Source organism: Canis lupus, chromosome 4 (assembly GCF_003254725.2).
Source record: "Canis lupus dingo isolate Sandy chromosome 4, ASM325472v2, whole genome shotgun sequence".
Classification (NCBI taxonomy): Eukaryota; Metazoa; Chordata; class Mammalia; order Carnivora; family Canidae; genus Canis; species Canis lupus.
In genome coordinates, this window is record NC_064246.1 from 23,384,599 (window position 1) to 23,409,563 (window position 24,965).

The 24,965-nt window shown below is 38.0% G+C and overlaps 1 protein-coding gene, 1 long non-coding RNA gene and 1 other non-coding gene across 15 annotated transcripts in view; 1 reads left to right on the forward strand and 2 right to left on the reverse strand.

Annotated features, from left to right (window-relative positions):
* Positions 1-24,965, reverse strand: part of MICU1 (mitochondrial calcium uptake 1) — a 248,629-nt gene that overhangs the window by 11,450 nt on the left and 212,214 nt on the right. For 12 of the 13 annotated variants that reach the window (XM_025434857.3, XM_025434851.3, XM_025434861.3 and 9 more), the window contains one exon: positions 16,205-16,313. In XM_025434857.3, the coding sequence (XP_025290642.1) occupies positions 16,205-16,313 (109 nt within the window). Of the gene's footprint in view, positions 1-12,406; positions 12,567-16,204; positions 16,314-24,965 lie in introns of all 13 variants that reach the window. The other variant, XR_007410155.1, reaches the window with a different exon arrangement.
* On the forward strand, positions 5,611-10,545 carry LOC112651561 (uncharacterized). The gene is made up of 3 exons (XR_003130884.3): positions 5,611-5,936; positions 6,013-6,066; positions 9,877-10,545. It is a non-coding gene; the product is annotated as an uncharacterized LOC112651561 (long non-coding RNA).
* On the reverse strand, positions 11,264-11,365 carry LOC112652033 (U6 spliceosomal RNA). Its single transcript, XR_003131202.1, has one exon. It is a non-coding gene; the product is annotated as a U6 spliceosomal RNA (small nuclear RNA).

The window sequence follows — 24,965 nt, forward strand, 5'->3', positions numbered from 1 at the left end:
TCTCAGGGCATCATCCCAGATGACTGCTTCGATGAGCTTTACGTGCTTAATCTAGTATAAACTGATTTAGAGTTAAGTTTATTGCCATTATCCATTATTTAATATCTGGCTTCAAAAGTCCTCATCATATTCTGTTCACAAAAGGCAAACATTTTTACCAGCACCACTGGGAAGTGATTTCAGCTGATGCACCCATAGAATGATCAATTTAGTGGGGGAGACTGTATATGCCATTAAGACTGAGAAATATGTAGGAGAAATTATCAGACATATTAATAGACACATATGGGTTACAGTGGACTAGTGTGTGTTTGGGAGGAGGTACATTTTGGATCTGAATTCTAAAGGATTAAAGAGATGCCTGCTCCAGATTTGAGCATGTATGATAGTGGGTGATGTGGGGTGGGGGGGGTGGAGGAGTCAATCTGAATAAAGTACTGAAAGCGGCAAGGGATGCTAACGCCTGACTAGTGAGCGAGAACAGAAGGTGTAGGGGGTGGTGAGAGCATCAGGATAGATTTTACAGAGGGACAGTTAAGGCCTGTTGCAAGGAAACCTTTATAACAAAGCCAGCTCTTACTTGGAGACCAACTTCCCATATTCACTTGTTTTTGCCTCCTTAACTCTTTAAATTCTCATTCTTTTTACTTGAAAAAGCTGGTTTTCATTAGCTAATACATTTATCTGTTTCAAAATTCAAATGGTACAAAAGGGTCGAAGTACCCTTCCCAACCTTATCTCCTAGTCACCTAGTTGTCCAGGGGCAACCAATATCTCCAGTTGCTCCAGAAATGTGGATATAAAAATCAAATTTTCATTCTTCATTTCTTTCCACAAAAATAGTAGTATGCTAAATACATGGTTTTGCTTTACTCATTTAACAACATCTCTTAGGAAGAATGCCATACCCTTACATAAATAATTCTTTTTTAACAGCTGCATAGTATTCCACTGACAGGATATATCATTTATGTAACCAGTTCCTAATTTATCCTAACCTCAATCTTGAGGAGGGAGTACCTTTTATTGCCCTTCCCTTTACAACATTACTTCCTTGGTGGCCTACAGTTGTCAGCTTCAATAGAATTTGAATCTCTGGTAGCGTCAAGGAGGGGAACTGATATATTTAAAATCTGCCTTGCTGAAATAATGTATAAGGTTAAATACTCTTCACCTTGACAAGTGTCTCATCAAAGCTTCAGAGGCTTCTAAGGGTAGTAAACCTTGAAGTCCCTATAGAAGCAGAGTTTGAATAAATACTAATCTCTGTATTTCCCCGTTGGTGGAATTCCTTTCTGATCCTTTTCTCAGCGGGACACAATATTGGCTAATTTTGTCCTTATTTGTCTATTTATGTGGATTTTGGGCAGTTTATCCTACCCTCACCCTCCTCTCTCTCTCACTGGTAATCATGAATCCTCAAAACAGCTCTCTTCCTCCCTGGAGGCACTTACATAATTTTACTAAATCACAATATATTCAAAGTAATATAGTTAAGTCAGAATCAATCTTTAGAATTGCTAAGGGCCTTTAAATTTGGGAAAATAAATGAGGTCTTTGCAGAGAAATTGCCTCATAAAGCAAACATTTCTTTCAGAATTTGAGCTTCCTTGCCTTCATCATGAATCATTTTAAACATTGATGACTTTGTCTTAAATGAATGGAATCCTGGTCAACACTCCTCTTCACATATAAATGTTTCTACAAAATGCAGCGATGAACTGAAGTGCAGGGGCTTGCCTCCCACAAACTTTAAAAGAATTTATAAAATAGGAGCCTTTCCCCCACATAACCTGTTCCCCACACATCTTTGTGACAGTCCCACTCCTGCCTTTATGCTATAGCTGTCTGGGGAATGCTCTCTCATACATTCTTGCTGTGAACTTTTCCTATTTCTGCTTTCACATATAAACACTGAATCCCTTATATAATTCTCTAGGTTCTTGTAGCAGCAGTGGGTGTCATGAGCCAAGGAGAACAATGGTGTGGAAGTCAGTGAGCCTAAATCTCTGGTCTCAGTATTGTGTCACACTACCAGTGATTTGAACAAGTCATTTCCTTCCTCTTTGTGAGTAATTGAAGAGGTTAAAAACAATAAAAGGTTTAAATAAAATTATTTATAACTTCCCTTCTCACATTAAAATTTTATGGCTGCCATGTTATTTTACTTTTTTTTTTTTAGATAACATGGCTTAAATCACTTAAAATGTCCGTATCTTCGGAAGTCTTCAAAGAATCAATGTAAAAGTGTGAATTTCTGGAATTATGGCTTGTGTGGAGGGCAGAATTCTGAGACAGTCCCCAACATTCCCACCCTCTGGTATGTGTGTATATATATATATATACATGTGTGTATATATATATATACACACATACACACATATACACACCCTCTATAATCTCTAATAAACTCTAATAATCTCTAATATATATATATGTGTATATATATACATATATACACCCTCTATAATCCTTTCCTTGAGTGTGGGCAGGATCTACGTGAACATAATGGGGTACTACTGTGATTAGGTTACTTTATATGGAAAAGGTAATGGGATAATCACTCCCATGATTACTATTATATAATAAAAGAATGCAACTCAGCACAACCGGAGAAAGGGTGTCTCCTGCTGGCTGTGAAGAAGTGAGCTGCCATGTTGTGAGTGGGCCACATGGCAAGGAACTGCGGTGGCCCGCTGAGAGTGATCCCTGGCTGGCAGCCAGCAAGGAAAAGCCCTACAACTGAAAGGAATTGAATTCTTCCAGGAACCTAAATGAGCTTGGAAGAGGACCCTGAGCTGTAGATGAGAATGCAGCTCTTCCAACACTCACTATACTTTAAACCTTGTTAAGACCCAAGCAGCGAAGAGGCATTTGGGTGGCTCTGTCAATTGAGCATCTGCTTTTGGCTCAGGTCATGATCTTGGGGTCCTGGGATTGAGCTCCGTGTCAGTCTCAGCTGGGAGCCTACTCTGCCCTCTGCTCCTTCTCTCTCTCAAATAAATAAATAAAGTCTTAAAAAAAAAAAAAAAAAGACCCAAGCTGAGAAAGAAGCCAGTTATGCTGTGCCCAGACTGACTTACAGAAACTGAGATAACAGGTTAAGATACTAAATTTGTAGTAATTTGTTATGCAGCAAGAAAGCTAAGTAGAAGGTTTTTATAGCTGGGAATGTCCTTCTGGGGTTCTCAGAATCATACTTGATGTACAGCTGTGCTCATTTTAGGTACATTTTACACAAATGTGCCTCTCCTGCAACTACTATACCAAACTCCACAAATTAGATCTTTAGATACACTGGCCAAAGTCTAATTAAGTTTTACATTTCTTAACAAGAATATAAATTGAGATTGCCACCCTGCTTTTGGGAATTCAACAGTGCTGCTCTGATTTCAAATATATCTGATAATTATAAGTTACTTCATTTTCACAGAAATTTGGATATAACTTTAGGCTATAACATGTCCCTTAAAACATTACTACATTCAGTAAAAAAGCTGACTTAATTATAGTCCTAGAATTTCTAATCTGGAAGAACCTTTGGAGACATTTAGTATCACTCTAACCTGAGGGTCAGAGAAGTTGTGACTTGCCCATGGTCTTAAAAAAATTAGTGACAGGTGAAGGTGACATAGTTGTATCATTTTCTCCCTCACACTAGGCTTTTATAAGAGCAAGTCACCATCCTTTCTAGGACTTGACTATGTCTAGAATTAATCCACTCATTTATTCACATTAGATGAACATCTACTGTGTATATAAAGAATTGTTCTAGGATCAAAGTAGGATACAAAGATATGGAGAACATGATTCGTGTCCTCAAGAGTTTATGGTGTAGTGAAAACTTCCCCTTGAATGTTGAGAACACTAGAGATGTTAACAGGGGTTACATATTCTAGGAAAAGTGAACTTAAATAAGGATAATGCCTTCTGAAAGCAATGATCTCAAGAATCTTTGGGTGAATGATGAAACTGAGGAGAAGTGAAAGGCTCCAATCTTCCTCATTAGTAAGTGCAAATTACTTAGTAACTTTTTAAAAAAAATTTTTTTTTTTATTTTTAAGATTTATTTACTCATGAGAGACAGAGAGAGAGGCAGAGGCATAGGCAGGGAGAAGCAGGCTCCCTGCCTGATGTGGGACTCGATCCCAGGACTCCAGAATCATGACCTGAACCAAAGGCAGATGCTCAACTACTGAGCCACCCAGGCACCCCAACTTATAACTTCAAAACAAACATGAATTCAAAAGTGACTGAAAAAAGCTGTAGATACTACTTCCTAAGAGAACAAAAGTAAGTTCCATGAGGTCCTAGGGTAATCTTTTTAGTTTTGTTTAATAACTTTTTGCTAAGTTCCCATATTGGGGTAGAACTCTATAAGCTCCTGGACAGTGGAAAGATATTATCTAGGGGCCGAAAACCAGAACAGGCATCTGGGTATAGTTATCCTTTCCATCTGATATATTAATATAATATTGTCTCATTAACTGGCACAATAACCCTGAAGCCATATTCTATTATCACCATTCTATTGATCAGGAAACTGAGGCTTTGAGAACTTAAGTGATTTATTCAAGGTCACAAAGGTAGTGAGGAGCAAGGACTCAAACTCAGGTTTGAGTTTGAAGCCAAAATTTTTACTTACAAATTTCATGCATATAGTTAACTCTCAAGAAGTGCTAGATGTTAGGACAGTATTTAAATGCGTAACAAAGCATTGCCACACCAAAGAGTAGAGCTGGTGAAGAACATCTTGATTAGAAACTGAGAGGTCCACATCTGTATGTCCTATGTTTCAATGTTGACAAACATACCATTTGATATACACGTGTCTTTTTCTGTTCTATGGTATCCTTTAAAGGGACACCAACTTTTCTTGTTATGTGACCTTATGTAAGTGACTTTAGGCTTCTGTGTGTTGGTTTCTTCACAAAGAGTAATAGGATTAGAAAAATGATGAACACAGATGTGTCCTACTAAGACATTCCTATGTGGGATAAGAAGCTAGATTAGAGAGGAACTATGAGTCTGTGTCAACTCTAAGGTATGAATTCTAGATGTCAGAATGTGTCTGTAGAACATGGTCCTGAACAGAAGAGACAACTCTGTGGGGGAAATGTCATGTCATATTTCCTATTCAAGAGAAGGGCACTAACTCCAAAACACCCTAGTTTACCAAAAGGACTTTATTCTCACCCTAAGAATGGTCTATGCTCAGCCAAAGGGAACTGGAAAGAAATGACCTAGAGAGTGTCTTTCTTGAGCTACTAAAAAGGATGTTTAAAAATGACAAAACATTGCCTTCAGGATTGTGTTTCAGCAGCATTTTGGGAAATACTGAGAGATGGAAGGAATATACAGACTTTGGGATTAAAGAGGCCTGAGCATGAATCCTGGCTCTACCTGCTTAGCTAGGTTAACTATGAGCAAGCTGCTTTATTTTATATTTCCTTGTCCACAAAATGGGGGATAATACCAACTACCTTTCGGGTTTTGAGGATTAAAAGATAATATCCATAAAGCACTTAGAGTAAGCTTGGCATACAGAAATTGCAATGAAATGATAGTCGCTATAAGTGTTCTAGTTGTGTGATGGCCTCACAATCCTCCCAGTGATGATGCTATGGGATTCTTAGGGCTCAGGAGAGGGCGGCAGCTTGTCAGTTAAAGATAAGTGTTCAGAATACAGTGGTTTGCTGTGTGTTAGAATTTATTCCATTACTAATTTATAACTTCCCCGAAAACCCAGTAGGGACCTAAATATCAAAAGACTGATAAGACTCCTTTACTCATTTAAAATAACAGACTCAAAGAAATTCAAAGCCACAAACAGTCTTAAAGGTCATCTATGCCATACAGGTCACTTCAGAAATAAAGGCAACAGAGATTTGATATGACTGGCACTTTAGAAGAAACCTTTTATTCTCTTTGCAAAAGTAAGAATACTCTAAGTTATATAAACCATAGCTCATTTTAAAGCTCCAATTCAATTTCTAACTTTTTTCATCGTAGGATGCCATCAGGGAGGAAGTGGTGTTCAGTTTTCCATTACCTTCTTCAGACTAGGTAAATCATTTAGACAGCACTTGAGAGGTTATATATCTAAGTTTATGCCCTGTATGTGTAAAAATAAGCAATCGAACCAATTCCTCTTAAGTGCTAAACGAGAGGCGACCTATAGGGGAAATATACAATATTTCATGAAGGAAGGTTCTTTCTTCAAATGGTCAGAATTCACCAAGGACATTTCACATTTGCCTGGGAGTTTGTTATTCTCACACAGGCCATGCAGAACTAAAGAAAGAGCCTCAATGAACTTTGTTATTTTTACTCTGGAGGGATTGGATCATGCTGTCATATGGTAAATCTGTAGTTACCACCTGCCTGGGTTCTCAAACTGTTCTGAAGAACATTAGCTTTGTAAGTTGTTAAAAGACATTTTGGGGCAAATCAAGTTTGAGAACTATATGGCTCTCTTGGAGATTCATAATGCACATTAGCATATTAAAAAGTTGGCAGGAGTAGTGCTGCAGGAAGAAATTCTGTACAACCTGGCATTTTCCAAACTTATTTGAACCATGGAACTTTTTTTTTTTTTAAACCCACAGAACCATTAACATATTGCAGTAAATAGTGTTCTTCACGATGCTGTTTGGGAAATTCTGTGCTAAATTATGTCTAAAGACAGGTTTGCAAGCTCTAAAATAGCCAAGCAAGAGAAGTGCCAGAGCCTCTTAAAGGTTCCAATTTCTGAAGGTCCTAACCTTTTGGGAAAAATGAAGACAGCCAAGACTGAGAGCAGAAGGCAGACAGAAGTACTCCTCTTTCTGCCCCTGCCCCACTCCTTCCTCAAGCCTAATATGGGGCAGAGGCTCCACTTTTAATCATATATCTAATTAGCATTTAGCACAGCAAACTTGAGCAGCTTGTATACTTCTCTTTCTCCCCTTTAGTAGACCATGAGCTTCTTGAGGGTAGAACCCAGCACAGCACCTCTGCTGTTGGCTGAACAAATGGATGAGTCACATTGATTCTGGTTTACATTATCAATTTAATGAGGAAAGCAGCTGACATTTATTAAATAGTTGCTGCATAATAGGCACAAGGTTAATACCCTATGAGGCAGGTATCATGATTCTGATTTTAAAAATACAGAAACTAAACTTGCCTAAAAGCAACTCAGCCAGTGAATGATGGAGTCCAACTTAAAACCTAGGGAACGGGACTTCAGAACCTATGTTCTAAACCATTACACTTTTTTCCCTCTCTTCCAAGTATTGTCTTAGCAGTAAAATCCCATGACTGCAGGGAGAATTCAAGTAGAACTCAAACCAGTGGAAGAATCACTAGTAGGACTGTCAGGATTAGGATGGTTTGAAAGCAAGGGGGAAAGTGCAAGGAGAGTGTGCAGAGGATAGGCACATCTGGCAGAGTGAGGGAACTTGGCAAGGATAGCTGAATACATGCTAGTCTTTCCACGCATACACTAGTATGTGAACAGTTAACATTACTGATATCACCCTTTTAAGCATGCAGGAAGGCAAAATAATGTCAAGTCTAAAAGACAGGAGTTACAGAGGAACACAATGAATCAATGGCATGAGTTTGTTCTCTGGGTCTACTGGGAAAGGTGAGGGTTTATTGGCTTGAAATCTGATGTCTTATTCAATCCATCAAAATGTTTATTTACTTATTCATTTATTGGTCAAATATTCATAAAGTGTCTACTATGTCCCAAGTATTATTCTAGGCATAAAAAATATGTCCATGAACAAGACATATAAGCATGCTAGTAAGCAGAGTCAGATAATAAACACGAGAAAATATCAGGTAGTGACAAATGCTGTGACACATAGGGTGATGGAGTTACTTTCGAATGGGACAGTGTGAGAAGTGATTTATAGGAGACCTGGATTACAGGGGCCCAAATACACAGAGATCATGGGAAAGGGCACTTGAGGTGAAGGAACAGCTAAAACAGAGGACTTCAGGTGGGAATGAATTTGGTATATTTAGAATATAAACAAAGAAAATGTGGAGTGGAGTGAACTGGAAAGAAAGTGATACTGATGAACTCAGAGTATATAGGCCATGACATATGAAACCCTGTGAGTCTGGGTAGAGCCTGTAGAGAGACTAGGGCTTTAGTAGGGGAGATGCAGAAATGGAGTCAGATGCAGGATATGTTTTGGAAGTAGAGACAGATTTATTGAAGAAATGAATATAGGAGTGAGAATCCAGGCTAATGCCTACTTTTTTTTGATATCATTTTGATATTAATGAGGTGGTGGTAAATAAATCAGTAATGAGGGCCTACAGTATACAAAATATCGTACTTAGTGGTCTTTGCTCGATTAGCCATGTTTGTGGAAATTAAAGCCCTTGTCCATAATTTGTGGATAGAAACTGATGACAATAGTGAAAGCAGAGGATTTTAGGTTAATGTGTCTTTTTTTTAAAAGATTTTATTTATTTATTCATGAGAGACACAGAGAGAGAGAGGCAGAGACACAGGCAGAGGGAGGGCAGGCTCCCTGCAGGACTCTGGGGTCACGCCCTGAGCCAAAGGCAGAAACTCAACTGCTAAGCCACCCAGGCCTCCTGGTTAATGTGTCTTTTTAAAAAAATTCTAAGAACCATAGGCAATATAGTTTTTTATAATTTATATTGAGTAGATAGGGAAGGCCTCTCTGAGGAAGTGACATTTGAATTGAGACTTGAAAGATAAATTACACTAGTTTACCTAGGTAAATAGTATAATTAGGTTTCTAAGACAATTTAAGCTTTTAAACAGACAATACAAGTATTCTCAAAGTAATTTAAATTCACTCTCCCCATCACCTCCCATTTTGCTATTACTTTGTGGACTACTTAATGGGTGATATTTGGTTCTTAATTGCTATGGTGTGTTGAATGGTGGCCCCCTAAAAGATATGTCCACATCTTAACCCCTAGAACTTGTGAATGTGACTATGTTTGGAAGAAGGGTCTTTGTAGATGTAATTAAATTAAAGATCTTGAGATGAGATCTTGGCTAAGGATTACCCAGGCAGGCCATCCAATGACAATCCTTTCAAGAGATACACAGAAGGCATGTGGGGAGAAGGAGGGGAAGGCCCTGTAAAGATAGAAGCAGTGACTGGAGTTCTGCAGCCATGAGCCAAGGAGTGAGTAGAGCCACGTGAAGCTGGAAGAGGCAAGGAAGGATCCTCCCCTAGAGGCTTCAGAGGGAGCAGTGCCTTGCCAACATCTTGAGTTCAGATTTGTGGCCTTCAGAACTGTGAGAGAATAAATTTCTGTTTTTTTTTTTTTTTTAAATCATCATGTTTGAGGTAATCTGTTATGGCAGTCCTAGGAAATGAATATACTTGGCTTCTCCCTGCTACTTAGTATGAATCTAGGCCAGCTTCCCCTAGATATCCATCGTTTTATACCCAGGGAATCCAAAGTTACACAGATAAAACAAACCAAGAAGTCAAAACAATGCTAAATATCTTATAACTCAAAGCCAAACATATATTTGGATGTCAGATATGACTGTATAATTTGTAGCACTGCTTCTATTAGCAAGGATAATGAGGCATGGATTATATGGAGAATGCACATCCTAGGAAATGGCCTGCAGTCATTTGAAAGAAACATTTTTTTTTTAACCACTAGGTTGCACTTTCCTTTGCCACCACTACCCTGAATCATTCTATTTTATATACCCTATAATTTTAACACAGATGATCATCCTAGATCATTGTTCTTTAAAGGAATTTTACTGTCTTTAGTTGAGCTTTTCAAAACAGGTATGCAAATATAAAGAGGAACTTATTAATTTTATTTTTATAATAAGTGATGACTTTAAATCTTGTATCTTTGGATTTTCAGAGGCTGTCAAATCCGTTTTGTGAAACAGAGCTATTCTGGAGAAATAACCCTGTGTTATTACACATACAAACATAACCTCTATGATACCATTAGTTTGTTTTTTTTTTTTTCAAGAGATTCTACAAGGTTAAAGGAGGTATGATTTTAAATAAACAAGCAAACAAGCAACTGTTCTTTAAAAAAGCTATGTGGATTAAGAAAATGAAATAAAAGGCATCCAGTTTGGAAAGGAAGAAGTAAAATAATGTCTCTCTGCAGATGGCATCATCTTATATTAGAAAATCTTAAGGAATCCACCTAAAAGTGTTGAACAAGCAAGATTGTGTTGATAAAGCCTCAGGCAGTGCTTTGGTGAGATTTATAACTTACATATTGCAGTACCCAACAGTGAAATAGAGACACTGTCAGATCAACCAAAATCTAAGAGAATTCATTGCTAGCAGATCTGTACCAAAGAAAGGACAAAAGAAGTTCTTCCGACTGATGAGAAATGATACTAGAAAAAAATTTAGGTACTCAGGAATAAATGAAAAGCACTCAAAATGGTAAATACAAGCAAACGGCAAATGTGGGTACGTATAAAAGATTTTTTCTCTTAATTTTAAAAAAAGATTTTATCTATTTATTTATGAGAGACACAGACTGAGAGGTAGAGACATAGGCAGAGGGAGAAGCAGGCTCCCCATGGAGAGCGTGATGTGGGACTTGATCCCAGGACCACCACCTGACCTAAAGGCAGATGCTGAACCACTGAGCCACTCAAGTGCCCCTCTCTTAATTTCTTAAAAAAAACTGTTGAAAGCAACAATCCTAATATTGTATTGTAGGGATTATATATGTACAGAAGAAAGATAAATGACAACTATAGCATAAAACATACAGTGATGGTAAATGGAACTATATGACTGCAAGTTTCTCACATTTTACTCAGGCGGCACAATACTACCTTTTAGTGAATTGTGAAAGGTTATAATTTCTAGAGAAAGCATTAAGATATAAAAATGCAAAGAGATATACCTAAAAGGCCACTAGATCCAACTATATGTCTAGAAGAGATGCACTTACCTAAGACACAGATAGGAGGAACATAAAAAGAATAGAAGAAGGCATACTGTGCAAATAAGAACCATAAAATAAGCTGGAGTAATCATACCAATATCAGATAAAGTAGATTTCAAGAAAAGGTGTATTACTAAAGATAAACGGGGAACATTTCACAATGATAAAAGGGTCAATTCATCAGGAAAGCATAATAATCCTAATCAATAAGTGTGTATGTACTTAATACCAGAGCTCAAAATTCATGAAGCAAAGACTGTCATCACTTAAAGGGCAAACAGACAAATCCACACACCATATGTGAAGATTTTTTTTTTCTTTTCTTTTCTTTTCTTTTTTATGCTTCAAGAATTTGCATGTCATCCCGTGTAGGGACCATGCTAATCTTCTCTGTATCCATCCAATTTTAGTATACGTGCTGCTGAAGCAAGCATGACGTGGAGATTTTAACATCCTTCTCTCTGTGCTTGCTTTGGCAGCACATTATAATAACATCCTTCTCTCGCTACCTAATAGAGAAACTCGACAAAAAAGTCAGTAAGGACATAAAAGATCTGAACACTAACAACCACTTTGACCTGACATCTTTACAACACTACATTCAAAAATGCAGAATATACATTTTTTTCAAATGTATTAAAACATTTTTCAAAAAGAACTGATCATATGCTAGGCCATTAAACAAGTTTCAATCAATTTTAAAGAACTGAAATTTTATAGTGTATTCTCTACTATAGAACTAAATCAAATAAAAAAACAAAAATATATCTAGAAAAAAATTTGGAAATTAAAAAACCTTTTATTTTATTTTTTTAAGATTTCATTTATTTATTCATGAGAGACACACACAGTGAGAGAGAGAGGCAGAGACACAGGAAGAGGGAGAAGCAGGCTCCATGCAGGGAGCCCTATGCAGGACTCGATCCTGGGTCTCCAGGAACACACCCTGGGCTGCAGGTGGCGCTAAACCGCTGAGCCATCCAGGGCTGCCCTAAAAAAAACTTTAAAATAACATATGAGGGCAGCCGGGGTGGCTCAGCGGTTTAGCGCGGCCTTCAGCCCAGGGCCTGATCCTGGAGACCAGGGATCGAGTCCCACGTTGGGCTCCCTGCGGGGAGCCTGCTTCTCCCTCTGCCTGTATCTCTGCTGCGCTCTCTCTCTCTTTCTCTCTCTCTCATTAATAAACAATAAAAATAAAAAAATCTTAAAAAAATAAAATAACATATGAGTCATCTAAGGGACTCAGAAAATCAGAAAATATTTCAAACAGTTTAATCAAAATGTAACATATCAAAATTTGTGGTACATAGATAAAACTATGTTTAAAAAGAAATTTATAGCTTCAAAACCTTATCTTAGAAAAGGTAGGTAAAGTTCCATCATAAAAAGCTAGAAAAAGAAAACTAATATATACTGCAAATAAGTAGAAGAAAGGAAATAACAATAGAAAAATAGAAAAAAAAAAACATACAAGAAACAGTCAGGGGATCCCTGGGTGGCTCGGCAGTTTGGTGCCTGCCTTTGGCCCAGGGCGTGATCCTGGAGTCCCGGGGTCGAGTCCTGCGTCGGGCTCCCAGCATGAAGCCTGCTTCTTCCTCCTCCTGTGTCTCTGCCTCTCTCTCTCTCTCTCTCTCTCTCTGTCTATCATAAATAAATAAATAAATCTTTAAAAAAAACAAAGTAAAAAATTGGTTCTTTGAAAAGTTTAACAAAATTGCCAAACCCCTGGGTAAACTAAGAAAAAAGAAAAAAGCTGTAATTCACCAATGTTAGGGGAAAAAGAGGTGATTTCAGATTCTATAGATGTTGAAAAGATAATAATAGAATATTATGAGTGATTTTTCATTAATCCAATAATTTAGATGAAATGGGAAAATTCCTTAAAATCCCACAACTTATCAAAATTCATACAAGATAAAATACAAACTCAGAATACCTATGCATTAAAGGAATTAGGGATCCCTGGGTGGCTCAGTGGTTTAGTGCCTGCCTTCGGCCCAGGGCGTGATCCTGGAGTCCTGGGATCAAGTCCCACATCAGGCTCCCTGGGGGCTTGCTTCTTCCTCTGCCTGTGTCTCTGCCTCTCTCTCTCTCTGTGTCTTTTGTGAATAAAAAAATAAAATCTTTTAAAAAAATTAAATTACCAAAACCTTCCTACAAAGAAACTGTAGCCCAGTTTTATTGCTTACATAGAGAAACCTAATGGATCTATGAAACAACTAGAAAAGTGAATTTCTCAAGATTGCAGAATACAAGAACAACATACAAAAATCAATTGTATTTTAGTAATAGCAGCAAATAATTGGAAAATGAAACAAAAATTCCATTTATAGTAGCATCAAAACCTTAACATGCTTAGGCATAAATTTCTAAAAGTATGCACAAGACCTGTTTACTTAATACTACATAGACACTGCTGAGAGAAACCTAAGAAGATCTAAAAAAATGGAGATATATAACATGCTCATGAATTGGAAGACTCAATATCACTAATATGTCAAGTCTCTCCAAATTAATCCATATATTCAATATTGTTATAATCACAATCCCACCTCTTTTTTCTTTTAAGATTTTATTTATTAGAGAGAGAGCACGAGTGGCGGGGGGGGGGGGGGGTGTGGACAGAGGGAGAGGGAGAAGTAGGCTCTTGGTTGAGCAGGGAGCCTGATGCCCCAGGGCTCCATCCCAGGATCCTGGGATCGTGACCTGAGCAGAAGGCAGATACTTAGCCAACTGAGCCACCCAGGTGCCCCAATCCCACATCTTTTTTACACAGAAAGTGACAAGCTGATTCTAAAACACAAAGGACCTAAATATCTAAAGTAATCTTGAAAAAGAAGAATCCACTTGGGAGATTTATAATACCTGACACTTTAAGACTTTCTATAAAGCTACAGTACTTATCAGACTGAGTATGGATATAGACTCATAGCTAGACATATAGATAAGTGTAACAGAATAGAGACCTTATAAACAGACCTACACTTAAAACGTAATTTAATTTCTGATAAAATGCCAAAGCAAACCAATGAAGGGCATTTTCAACAAAGAGTGCTGGTACAACTGGATATCCATGTGGAATACTCTGCCTCACACCATATACAGAAATTAATTTGAGATGGATCACATAAGAAATGGAAGAGCTAATGCCCTAAAGCCTGTAGGAGAAAATACAGGAGAGTATCTTCAAAGTTTGGTGGAAGATAAAGGTTTTATTAGGACCAGAAAGTAATATTAATAAAAATAATCCAATAAATTAAACTTTATCAAAATTAAAACTTTTTTAAAAACTTTTTTTTAAAGATTTTATTTATTCATAGAGACACACACAGAGAGAGAGAGAGAGAGAGAGAGAGGCAGAGACACAGGCAGAGGGAGAAGCAGGCTCCATGCAGGGAGCCGGATGTGGGACTCGATCCCCAGTCTCCAGGATCACACCCTGGGCTGCAGGCGGCGCTAAACCGCTGCGCCACCGGGGCTGCCCAAAATTAAAACTTTTGCAAATGAAAAAGACATCATTAAGGAAGTGAATAGGTAAGTCACAGTCTAGGAAAATATTCACAATATATGTATCTGATAAAAGACTAGTATCCTAGACTGTTTCAAGAACTCAAGTGAATAATAAGACAAGCAACCTAGTAAAAATGGGCAAAATATTTGAACAGACATGTCACCACAGAAGATATCTGAATGACAAGAACACAAGAAAACTGCTCAGTAGCAGAAGTCATCAAGGAAATACAAATGAAAAACATAATGAGATGTCTTTATATACACTCCAGAATACTGCCAATGGTGGACAAGAATGTAGAACAACATGAACTGTTGTCACTGCTGGTGGGAATACAAAAAGATACACTGTGAAAAAGGGCTTGACAGTTTTTTATAAAATAAATACCTTCCCCTGGACCGAGCAATTCACTCTTAGGAATTTATCCAAGAGAAATGGAAATACATGTCCTCAAAAGGACTAACACAAAAATATTCATAGCAGCTTTATTCAAGGTAGCCAGTAATTGGAAACAGATAAGGCAACCAATGAAAGAATAGATATACAGATTGTGGCGTGTTCATACAAGAAATTACTACTCAAAAAAGGAACAAACTACTCTACACGTGACAACATGGATGGACCTCAAAAACACATTGAGAAACACTTTAAAAGATTATACATTGGATAATTCCATTTATATGAAGTTCTAGAACAAACAAAATTGATCTATGGTGGAAAAACACACAGATTAAGGTTGTCTTGGTGCATCAGGGCAGGAGTAGACTATGAAGGGGTACAAAACGGAACTTTATTTATTTAAAATGGTTCCCTAGGTTTTTTTTAAGATTTATTTATTGGTTTGTTTGTTTGTTTGCTTATTTATTTATTTATGAGCGACAGAGAGAGAGGCAGAGACATAGGCAGAGAGAGGAGCAGGTTCCCTGCAAGGAGCCTGATGTGGGACTTGATCCCAGGGCCCCAGGATCGTGCCCTGAGCCAAAGGCAGACACAGCCACTGAGCCACCCAGGTGTCCCAAAAGGGAACTTTAAACAAATATTGAACTTCAATTAGCATTCATGCTGAAGTATTCAGACATGACTTATGTCTATAATTTCCTTTGAATGCATCAAAAAATAAAAGAGATTGATAGAGGGATGAATATTTACACAGATATATTATCTGGAAAATACAGAAAAATGTTAATTGAAGTGGACATGTGTATGTTCTCTGAATAATTATTTCAATTGTTCTCAATGTGTGAAAATTTTCATGATATAATGTTGGGGGGAAAATCATGTTTTCACTTCCCCTGCTTCCTCACATCGCCTGTATTAACTGGAACTGAATTTATAGGAAGTAAACCAATAGGGGGTGCTAATCTGAGTCATGATTTTATCTAAACAAACAAAGCAAAAAACCATGTTAACACAAAAAATAAATCAAACCATTGCTTCCCACCAAAGAATGGATTGAAATGGATACTGACTTTAGCTTCACATCAAATATGTCATGACTCTGGTTCCAATGAGAGAAGCTCCAAAGTTTCTAAAGATAGGCATCTGCCTTGACCACAGCTTTTAGCACAAGAAAATACATTTGCTGAGCTTGGCCTCTCAGGGTGAAATGCAAGGCTCATGCAATGGCAACAAAACGAAACAGGCCAAGAACAATGTCAATTAAAAACTCACATATTAACTATTAAGGAGGGGTAGTCACCTAATAGGTTACAGATTCAGTGTTTATACCTTCAAGAACAAATTTCTGGGTTTCATTACCTTTATCAAGAGATGCCCCCGCCATATGGTAAAAGCTTAATGCAGTGTCCACATCATTAATATTCTTTAGGAAAGTAAAGAAGTTCTCCACTTCCTGAAATGTCAGACCCTGAAAGAAGAGAGACAGCAAGATAAGGCTGCAATCGGTAACAAAAAGCAGCACAAAATGCAGAGAACTAGGTAATTATTCAGGTCTATACATCAGAAATTTATGCTATGTTTAGAATAGAAACTGAATAAATTTGTCAAGGAATGACAAATTTGTATATGTATACAAATATGTATACTTGTATATGACAACTCTAGAACTTTGCCCTGTTGGCTAATTGCTTTCCCCTCCCATGTAAAACCTGACATGAAGCTGTTTACTGTGATGGCTGGATAGCTTTAATAAAAGTATTTCTGACCGTGCCCTCCAATTAGTCACAGTATCTATTATGACATTTCCTAAATGAGCTTTTAGCCCCTTGATCTGTTACATGTTATACATCTTAACAAGTTGGACTAGAGTCAGGACTTCTATTTTAATAATCTACCCTTAGGACAGCTAAGCTTTCTGAGGCTTAAACTAAGTAAAAAAATCACCAAAGTCAGTAATATATAGGGGAATGGTTTGAGAATTTAGCAGAACCCAAGCACTTGGGAAGCTGTTCATTGTGTCAATCTAAAAGCTACTAACAAAGCAATTTGCCACTTAACTTTAATCGGATGAAATTCCCTAAATGAAGTTCTTTTCAAAAGCTGCTCCTAAGATTTGCTGATCTGATTTGACTTTCTCTGATGGCTCAAGAGAGAGTAGTTGTATAACTAGGGCCTGGGAGGCTCCTTACAGGGTGAAGGATTTGTCCTATTTGACTATTTCCACTTCTCACACATCATGCTGTGATGGAAGTAAATAAAATTTCTAAGAAGTGGATTACACTGGGGGAGACATTGAGGTGAATGCCTTTTAATGAAGCATCAGGTTAACACTGCCCATGTCGATTGGCTTCCACTTGGTGCTGCTCCTCTTCTAATTTCCATTTCCCCAAACTAGAGAGCTCAGGCATCCACATGGGGAACTTAGAAATAAAGAAACTTCAATACAGACAATGTATTGAATGTTCTTTCCTGGTACTCTTCAAAGTGGGTCAATTGTATCTTTTTCATTTAATCAATCAAACTAAGAGCTAAAATACTGTATGTATGATTATGTCACATGATTTTTTTATCATTTTCCTTAGAATAATAGAAGTTAAAAAACTTTTTATTGTGGACTATGATGACCATATAGAAATCTGCATAAAACATAAATGTTTGGATCCCTGGGTGGCGCAGTGGTTTAGCGCCTGCCTTTGGCCCAGGGCGCGATCCTGGAGACCCGGGATCGAATCCCACGTCGGGCTCTCGGTGCATGGAGCCTGCTTCTCCCTCTGCCTGTGTCTCTGCCTCTCTCTCTCTCTCTCTCTGTGTGACTATCATAAAACAAACAAACAAAAACATAAATGTTCAACAAACTGCTGTAAAATGAACACACTGACCTGTTCCACCCAGGTCAAGGAACAGACTATTATCACCATCCGGAAAGCCTTCCTCTCTCCCCTCAATAGGTTCCATCTGTCATAACCCCCTTTTCCCAAGGCTAATCACTATTCTGACTTCTAGGGAGTTCATTTCCTTCCTTGTCTTTTAAAAAAATAGTGTTACTATCTCTTTATGCATCCTCAAACAGAAACAGTTTAATTATGCTTGTTTTGAACTTCATAAATGGAATCATGCAGTATGCATTCTATTACATATGGCTTCTCTCTTTAAACTCTATGTTTTGTATTCTGTAGTTAACTCATTTTTATTGCTGTTAGTATTCTATTGTGTGAATATACCATGATTTTTTAATCCATTCTACTTGGGTTTCCAGTTTTTGGCAATTATGCACAGTGGTACATCTGTATTTAAGTATGCATTCAAACATTTATGGAGTACCTACTATGTATCAAGTTCCATAATTTTTGGCAGTGAACTGGAAGGCTTATGTTAAATAATTTTTCTCTAACTTGAGGCCATTCTCTTGGCCTTGACTTACAGCATCCAGAAATAGGGCTTATTCCTTATATAAATGCTTTAGTATGCTATCTATATTTTTTAAAAGATTTTATATTTATTTATGAGAGAGAGAGAGAGAGAGGCAGAGACACAGGCAGAGGGAGAAGCAGGCTCCATGCAGGGAGCCCAACATGGGACTTAATCCTGGGTTTCCAGAATCATGCCCTGGGCCAAAGGCGTAAAACTGCTGAGCCACCTGGGCTGCCCCTTTACTATGCTATCTAATATAAACACTAGGCTAGAATCAACCTTATAGAGGTGAATTCTATTGGACCAGAAGTACAAATTCTACAATATCACATGCTTGTGCATGGATATCCTAATGCCATCTTCTCTTCCCTTCCATCAGAAGACATGAGTGGTGGAAACAACCCAAGTACCCACTGATGGATAAATGTATAAACAAAGTAGAATATGATTCATTCTTTAAAAGGAAGGAAATTCTGACATAAGCTACAATATGGATGAACCTTGAAGACGTGCCAAGTGAAACAAGCCAGTTACAAAAGGTCAAATACTATATGATTCCACTTATATGAGGTACTTAGATTATTTAGATTTATAGAGACAGAAAGTAGAATGGTGGTTGCCAGGGCTGGGAGGAAGGAGGAAAGAGGACATTTTTTTTTTTTTTAGTAAGCTCTGTGCCCAACATGGGGCTTGAACTCATGACCCCAAGATCCAGAGTTGCATGTCCTACCGACTGAGCCAGCCAGGTGCCCGAAGAATTGTTGTTTAATGTGTACAGAGTTTCAGTTTGGGAAGATGGATGGTGGTGATGATTGCCAAAATATGAATGTATTTAATGCCACTGAATTATACACTTAAAAATGGTTAATGTAAAATTCTTTTTTTTTTTAGATTTTATTTATTTATTCATGAGAGACAGAGAGAGAGAGAGGCAGAGACACAGGCAGAGGGAGAAATGGGCTCCCTCGATGTAAGACTCAATCCCTGGACCCAGGATCACCACTGCTGAGCCACCCAAGCATTGCTTAACGTAAAATTCTTAAAACAAAGGGCATGAAAAAGCAACAACAACAACAACAACAACAAAAAAAAAAACAAAGGGCATGGTACAGGAAATGCTACCCATTCTGACAGACAAGCTCTAATGTTTGTTAGTAAAATTCATCGTGAAATGTCAAATACAATAGAATAGGTCAGAGTACTCATGCTGAGATTTAAGGACAGACAGAAAATCTGAACAAATGGCTATTCATTTGATGATTTAGAAAAACAGTGGGATACAAATCACATTAATGCCATTATTAAATTGAAATATGTAACATTTTACCTTTTATTGTATGGCTATAATAAAAATATTTATTGAGCATTTACTAACAACTCAGCACTATGCTAGGAACAGTGAGGGAAATAAAATTGCTCTGGATATGGGCCTTGATTTTATAGAGCTTACAATTTAGATAGGTCTCCTTAAAGAAAAGTTGATGCCAGTCACAAAAGTCTTATTTCTTTGTAACTACCTTAGTAAAAAATTGCCAGAGTTTTCTGGCAATAAAGTTATAATAAGATTCTAATATGAGGTTTGTGGATGAAAAGTGAAAGGATGTGCTTTCTGCAAATCTGTTCAAACTGGAAGGCATTAGCTGTACATAGTCCACCAGCAGGTGACTTGACCTGCAGAATCATAGCCAAAAGGAAATCATCTTCCCTTAGGCATGGCATCAAAAGGGATTTCTTGACACACTATGGGGAAGCCGAAGGAGGAGTTATTTTATTCTGTGACCAATTGTTCAACAAACTTGGAAAGATGAACTTACTTAAACCTGGGCTGTAGATGACTAAAAAAAGAAGATAAGGTTAATATACTTTGTGGACGGTAGAAACACTTCTTTGTTTATTAAAAATGAATTTAACATTAGGAATTTTTTAAACAAATAGAATTGTCTTTCAAAGCTAAAAGCAACTGATATAATGTTTTAGAAGAAAACATAAAAAGTCTTCATAACCCTGTGTTAAGACAAAGAGTTCTTAGATATGACCCTGAAAGCATAATCCATAAAAGAAAAAAGTTGATAAATTATACTTCATCAAAATTATAAACTTCTGTGTTTCAAAATACTGAGAGAATAAGAGCATCTGGGTGGCTCAGGCAGTTAAATAGCCAACTCCTGATTTTGAGTCAGGTCATGATCTTGGGGTCCTGGGATGGAGCCCCACAGTTAGGCCCTTTGCTCAGCAGGGAGCCTGCTTCAGGATTCTCTCTTTCCCTCTGCCCCTCCTACTTGCTCCCCCCCACCCCCCGCCCCAAATACCGGGAGAACAAACAAATCACAGACTGGGAGAAAATATTTAAAAATCATGTATCTGATAAAGGATTTGTGTCCAGAACTATGTAAAGAATTCTTATAACTCAAAAATGAAAAAATAATAATACAACTTTAAAAAGTGTCTGAATAGGCATCTTACCAAAAAAGTTAATATGAGTGGCTAATGATGTAGGAAAAGACATCAGAGTTCAAAGCCACAGCCAAGAAAGAATTCTTGAGAAGTCTTTGGTGCAAAAAGGTGACTTTATTAAAGCACGAGGACAGGACCCGTGGACAGAAAGAGCTGGGGTCATGAGGAGTGGCCCATTATATACTTTCAAGTTGGGAGGGGGTTAGGAATAATGTAAGTCTCTAAGGAATTTAGAAGTAAGGTTTCCAGGACCTTGAAGGGGCCAGCTATTGTTGGGAAAAGGTAATTTATTAACATCTAGCAAACCCTTAGTCATGAGACCCTTTAGATGTCTATCAGTGGGTCGTATGCTTGGCGGATGATTGCCAACACATATCTTGGGAGGGTAGATTAGAGATAAAGGAAATTCCTAAAGGAATTTTTTTATATGTTAAGGTAGACTTACAGGATCCTGGGGATCAGGCTAAGATTGCTTTTTGCGCTTAGCAAAGTATCAACGTTGAGGCAGTTGAGTCCCTAGAGGAATGTCACTCTGCCTGTTTCCCGGACTGGTCAATGGGCTGTAGGCAGTAAGGAATTTTAATAATTTCTCTTTTGCCTTTGCTTCCCACATCAGCTAGTACGTTCATGAAACAATGCTCATCAGTCATTCAAACCACAATGAGAACTACTACATACCTATTAGAATGACTGTAATAAAAAAGACAAGTTTTGATAAGGATGTGGAGAAACTGGAACTCTCATACATTGCTGTGAAAATGAAACATTATACACCCACTTTGGAAAATAGGTTGGTGCTTTCGTTAAAAAAAAAAAAGGTTAAACTCAATTTTTTTATACAGCCCAATACGTAAATGTTCATGGCAGTATTATTTACAATGGCTGAACACTGGAAACAATTCAAATGTTCAACTGGTAAATGGATAAACAAAATGTAGTATATCTGTATAATGAAATTTTATTTACTATATTCACCAATAAGAAACAGTAAGCTATGAATACAAGCAATAACATGGATAATCTCAAAATAAGTAAAGGAAGCAACACACACACACACACAAAAGATTACATTATTTTATGAATGCATTTATATGAATGACAAATCTGTAGAGACAGAAAAGAGATGTCTGGTTGTGTGGTGTGAGGGCGGAGATGGGGGCTGAGTGCAAGCTAGCACAAGGGACCTTTGCGGGATGATGAAAATATTCTACAACTGGATTGCAGTGGTGACTGTATAACTGTAAATTTACTAAAAATCATTGTTCACTTAAAATGGGTGAATTTTATGGTCTGAATTACACCTCAATAAAGCTGTTAACAAAATAAAAAGCAATGTGAGTAGAAAGAAGTAAGGAAAATTTGGCTTCCTCTGGAGTCATCCGTTAACACCAGATATCAAGTGCTGACAGGCCATGGTGAGGGGACTACAGGGTATAATGACAGGGTAACACACTGTAACACATGATTCCCTGGTCTTGTCTCTTCATTGGTCATAGAAAATCTATCTGCTAGGAATCAATCTGATTGATTGCCTGAATTCCCTCTATGCCCCACTGAAAAGATAAAATAGTTTCCTTTCTTCTCCTTCTATGCTACGCCGCCGTGCACCAATCTTATCACTTATCATCCGCTCCATCTTCTGCTTAGGTTTTAAAAATATTTAATTAGAGTTTTAAAAAACATGGGAACCCTGGGTGGCGCAGCGGTTTAGCGCCTGCCTTTGGCCCAGGGCGCGATCCTGGAGACCCGGGATCGAATCCCACGTCGGGCTCCCGGTGCATGGAGCCTGCTTCTCCCTCTGCCTGTGTCTCTGCCTCTCTCTCTCTCTCTCTGTGTGTGTGACTATCATAAAAAAAAAAAAAAATAACCCAGGTTGGGCACCTGGAAAAAAAAAAAAACATGTAATTATTTTAATGTATGAATATTATGAAGTGATATATGAACAGTACAAAGCAAGTTCTTCCTCTATCTGTCTTTCAGTCTCCCTCCATGTGGTCACTGTCACCAATTTCTTGGGTACCCTTTCAGAGGTGTAACTGTGCTGATCTTGCTCTAATAAAGCATCTTCCCATTGCAAACCCCAGACTTCAACTGTTGCCTGGCAGTGGGGGGAAATTACACCATTTCTTTTACTTCTATTTCTACAAGTACCTAGTCACCCTAGAACATCACTTTTTTCATATATTCATTCCTCCTTCTCACAAAATATTAGTGATTTTTCACTGACAATGGGATAAACCCAACTTCTTGCCTAGTATTCAAGGTCCTCCACAAAACATTTCCATAGATTACCTTTCTAGACATCTCCCTATAGGCTAGAGTCTAGCAACACTGGTTTTCTTGTTTCCCACCAAGCCCTTGTGCTTATTCAAATCCTGGAGAATAAGGAGTGGCAATGAGTAGGCTCGTTAGTAAGAAGATTATGGGCTATGAAATGAGACAGTCCTGGCTTTGAATCATGGTGTCACCGCTTAAGACACCATGATCTCAAGCAAATAACTAAGGCTCAGAAAAGCATTTTTCATCTGAAAAATAAGGATTCTATCCACCAAGCAAGATGTGATAATTAGGGAGAAGATAGGTAAAATGCCTAGTACTTGGCAAGTATGTAGTTTGAGTCCTTAGTAAACTGGCAGGCCTATTACTACAGAACCAATGGCAATGACTTCTTTCAATTAAGCTTGAAATACATTCTCTTTGGTTTGTGTAGGACCCTGAGGGATGGAAAACAGGGGCAAGTATACTTATCATATACCTTTGAAGTATATGAAACTAATAGCAGGGGAGAACCAGAAATATAATGGGGGGGGGGGAATCCATAAATTCTTTTATTTTTTATTTTTTAAAAAAAGATTTTATTTATTCATGAGAGACAGAGAGAGGCACAGGCATAGGCAGAGGGAAAAGCAGGCTCTATGCAGGCAGCCTGATGTGGGACTCGATCCCGGGACTCCAGGCTCACACCCTGTGCCGAACGCAGGTGCTAAACCGCTGAGCCATTCAGGCATCCCCATAAATTCTTTTAAAAGTAATTCACAGCTTAGTACTTCTTTGGGGTAACTACTATTTTTTTTTCTTAAAGATTTTATTTATTCATTCATGAGAGACAGAGAGAGAAAGAGAGGTAGAGACACAGGCAGAGGGAGAAGCAGGGTCCTCACAAAGAGCTGGATGCGGGACTTGATCCCAGATTCTGGGATCATGCCCTGAGCTGAAGGCAGACGCTCAACTGCTGAGCCACCCAGGCATCCTGGAAGTACAAGTTTCAAGGCTAATCAGTACAACAAAGCTAATCAATAAAGTAAAAGTTCTAGTCTTTTTAGTTTAGTGGCCACACCTCAGGTGTTCTACTACATAGTAGTGACTCTGATAGGCACCTGATAATTGGAATCAAGAGTTTTTCAAGTGCTATGCAGCAATGTTTCTAGAATCTGATATTCCATGATGACTACAATGTGGCTCACCTCTCAAATATCTGTGAAAATTCGTGAAGAAGAGAGCCCACATGAATATTATCCACAGAGAAGAGGCAAAGTTAATAATCTAATAGTTTTATTACAACTGTTGGGTTGTACCAATCAGACTCAATAGCTGGTAGCAGTATTAAAAAGCATGATTCACACAGAAGGTTGCTGAGGATAGGGCTCTAAGAGGAAACACGAAGCAAAAGCAAAAAGCTTTATAACAACAACAACAACAACAAAAAGCTTTATAACTTTTGCTTGTCAAAATCCTACTCTGCTCTTTTTTGAGGATCACCAAAAAAGGTGATTTTTATTAAAGCCTGGGGACAGGACCCCTGGGCAGAAAGAGCTGCTGTGCCCTGGGGTTGTGAGGAATGACTGATGGTACACTCCAGAGTTAGGGGAGGTAAGGAAAAAGGGAGGTGTCCAAAAGGACTTTCACACATGCTAACGAAGATTCTCCCAATACTGGAGGTCTTGCTATTGTCAAGCTAAGATCGCTTTTTCCTCTATCCGCCTTTACCTTTTGTAACTGCCCTATACATTCCCAAACTAACCAGTACTGACCCTTAGGTAGGGACATCTCTATGCCCCTCTTCAGCAGGAAGAAATTATAGAATATGAGACCTTCTGCCTCCAACAACCTTAAAGATTTAGGAGTCAAAATTGTTCAGGGGGAAATGACGGGAGAGCATAAGGCAAGCTGAGGACAAAGCACAAGCTGACACCCTGCAGAATCTTACTCAGCTTTTAAGGCCAGGTTCAAACTGTATCTTTGCCAAGAAATCTTA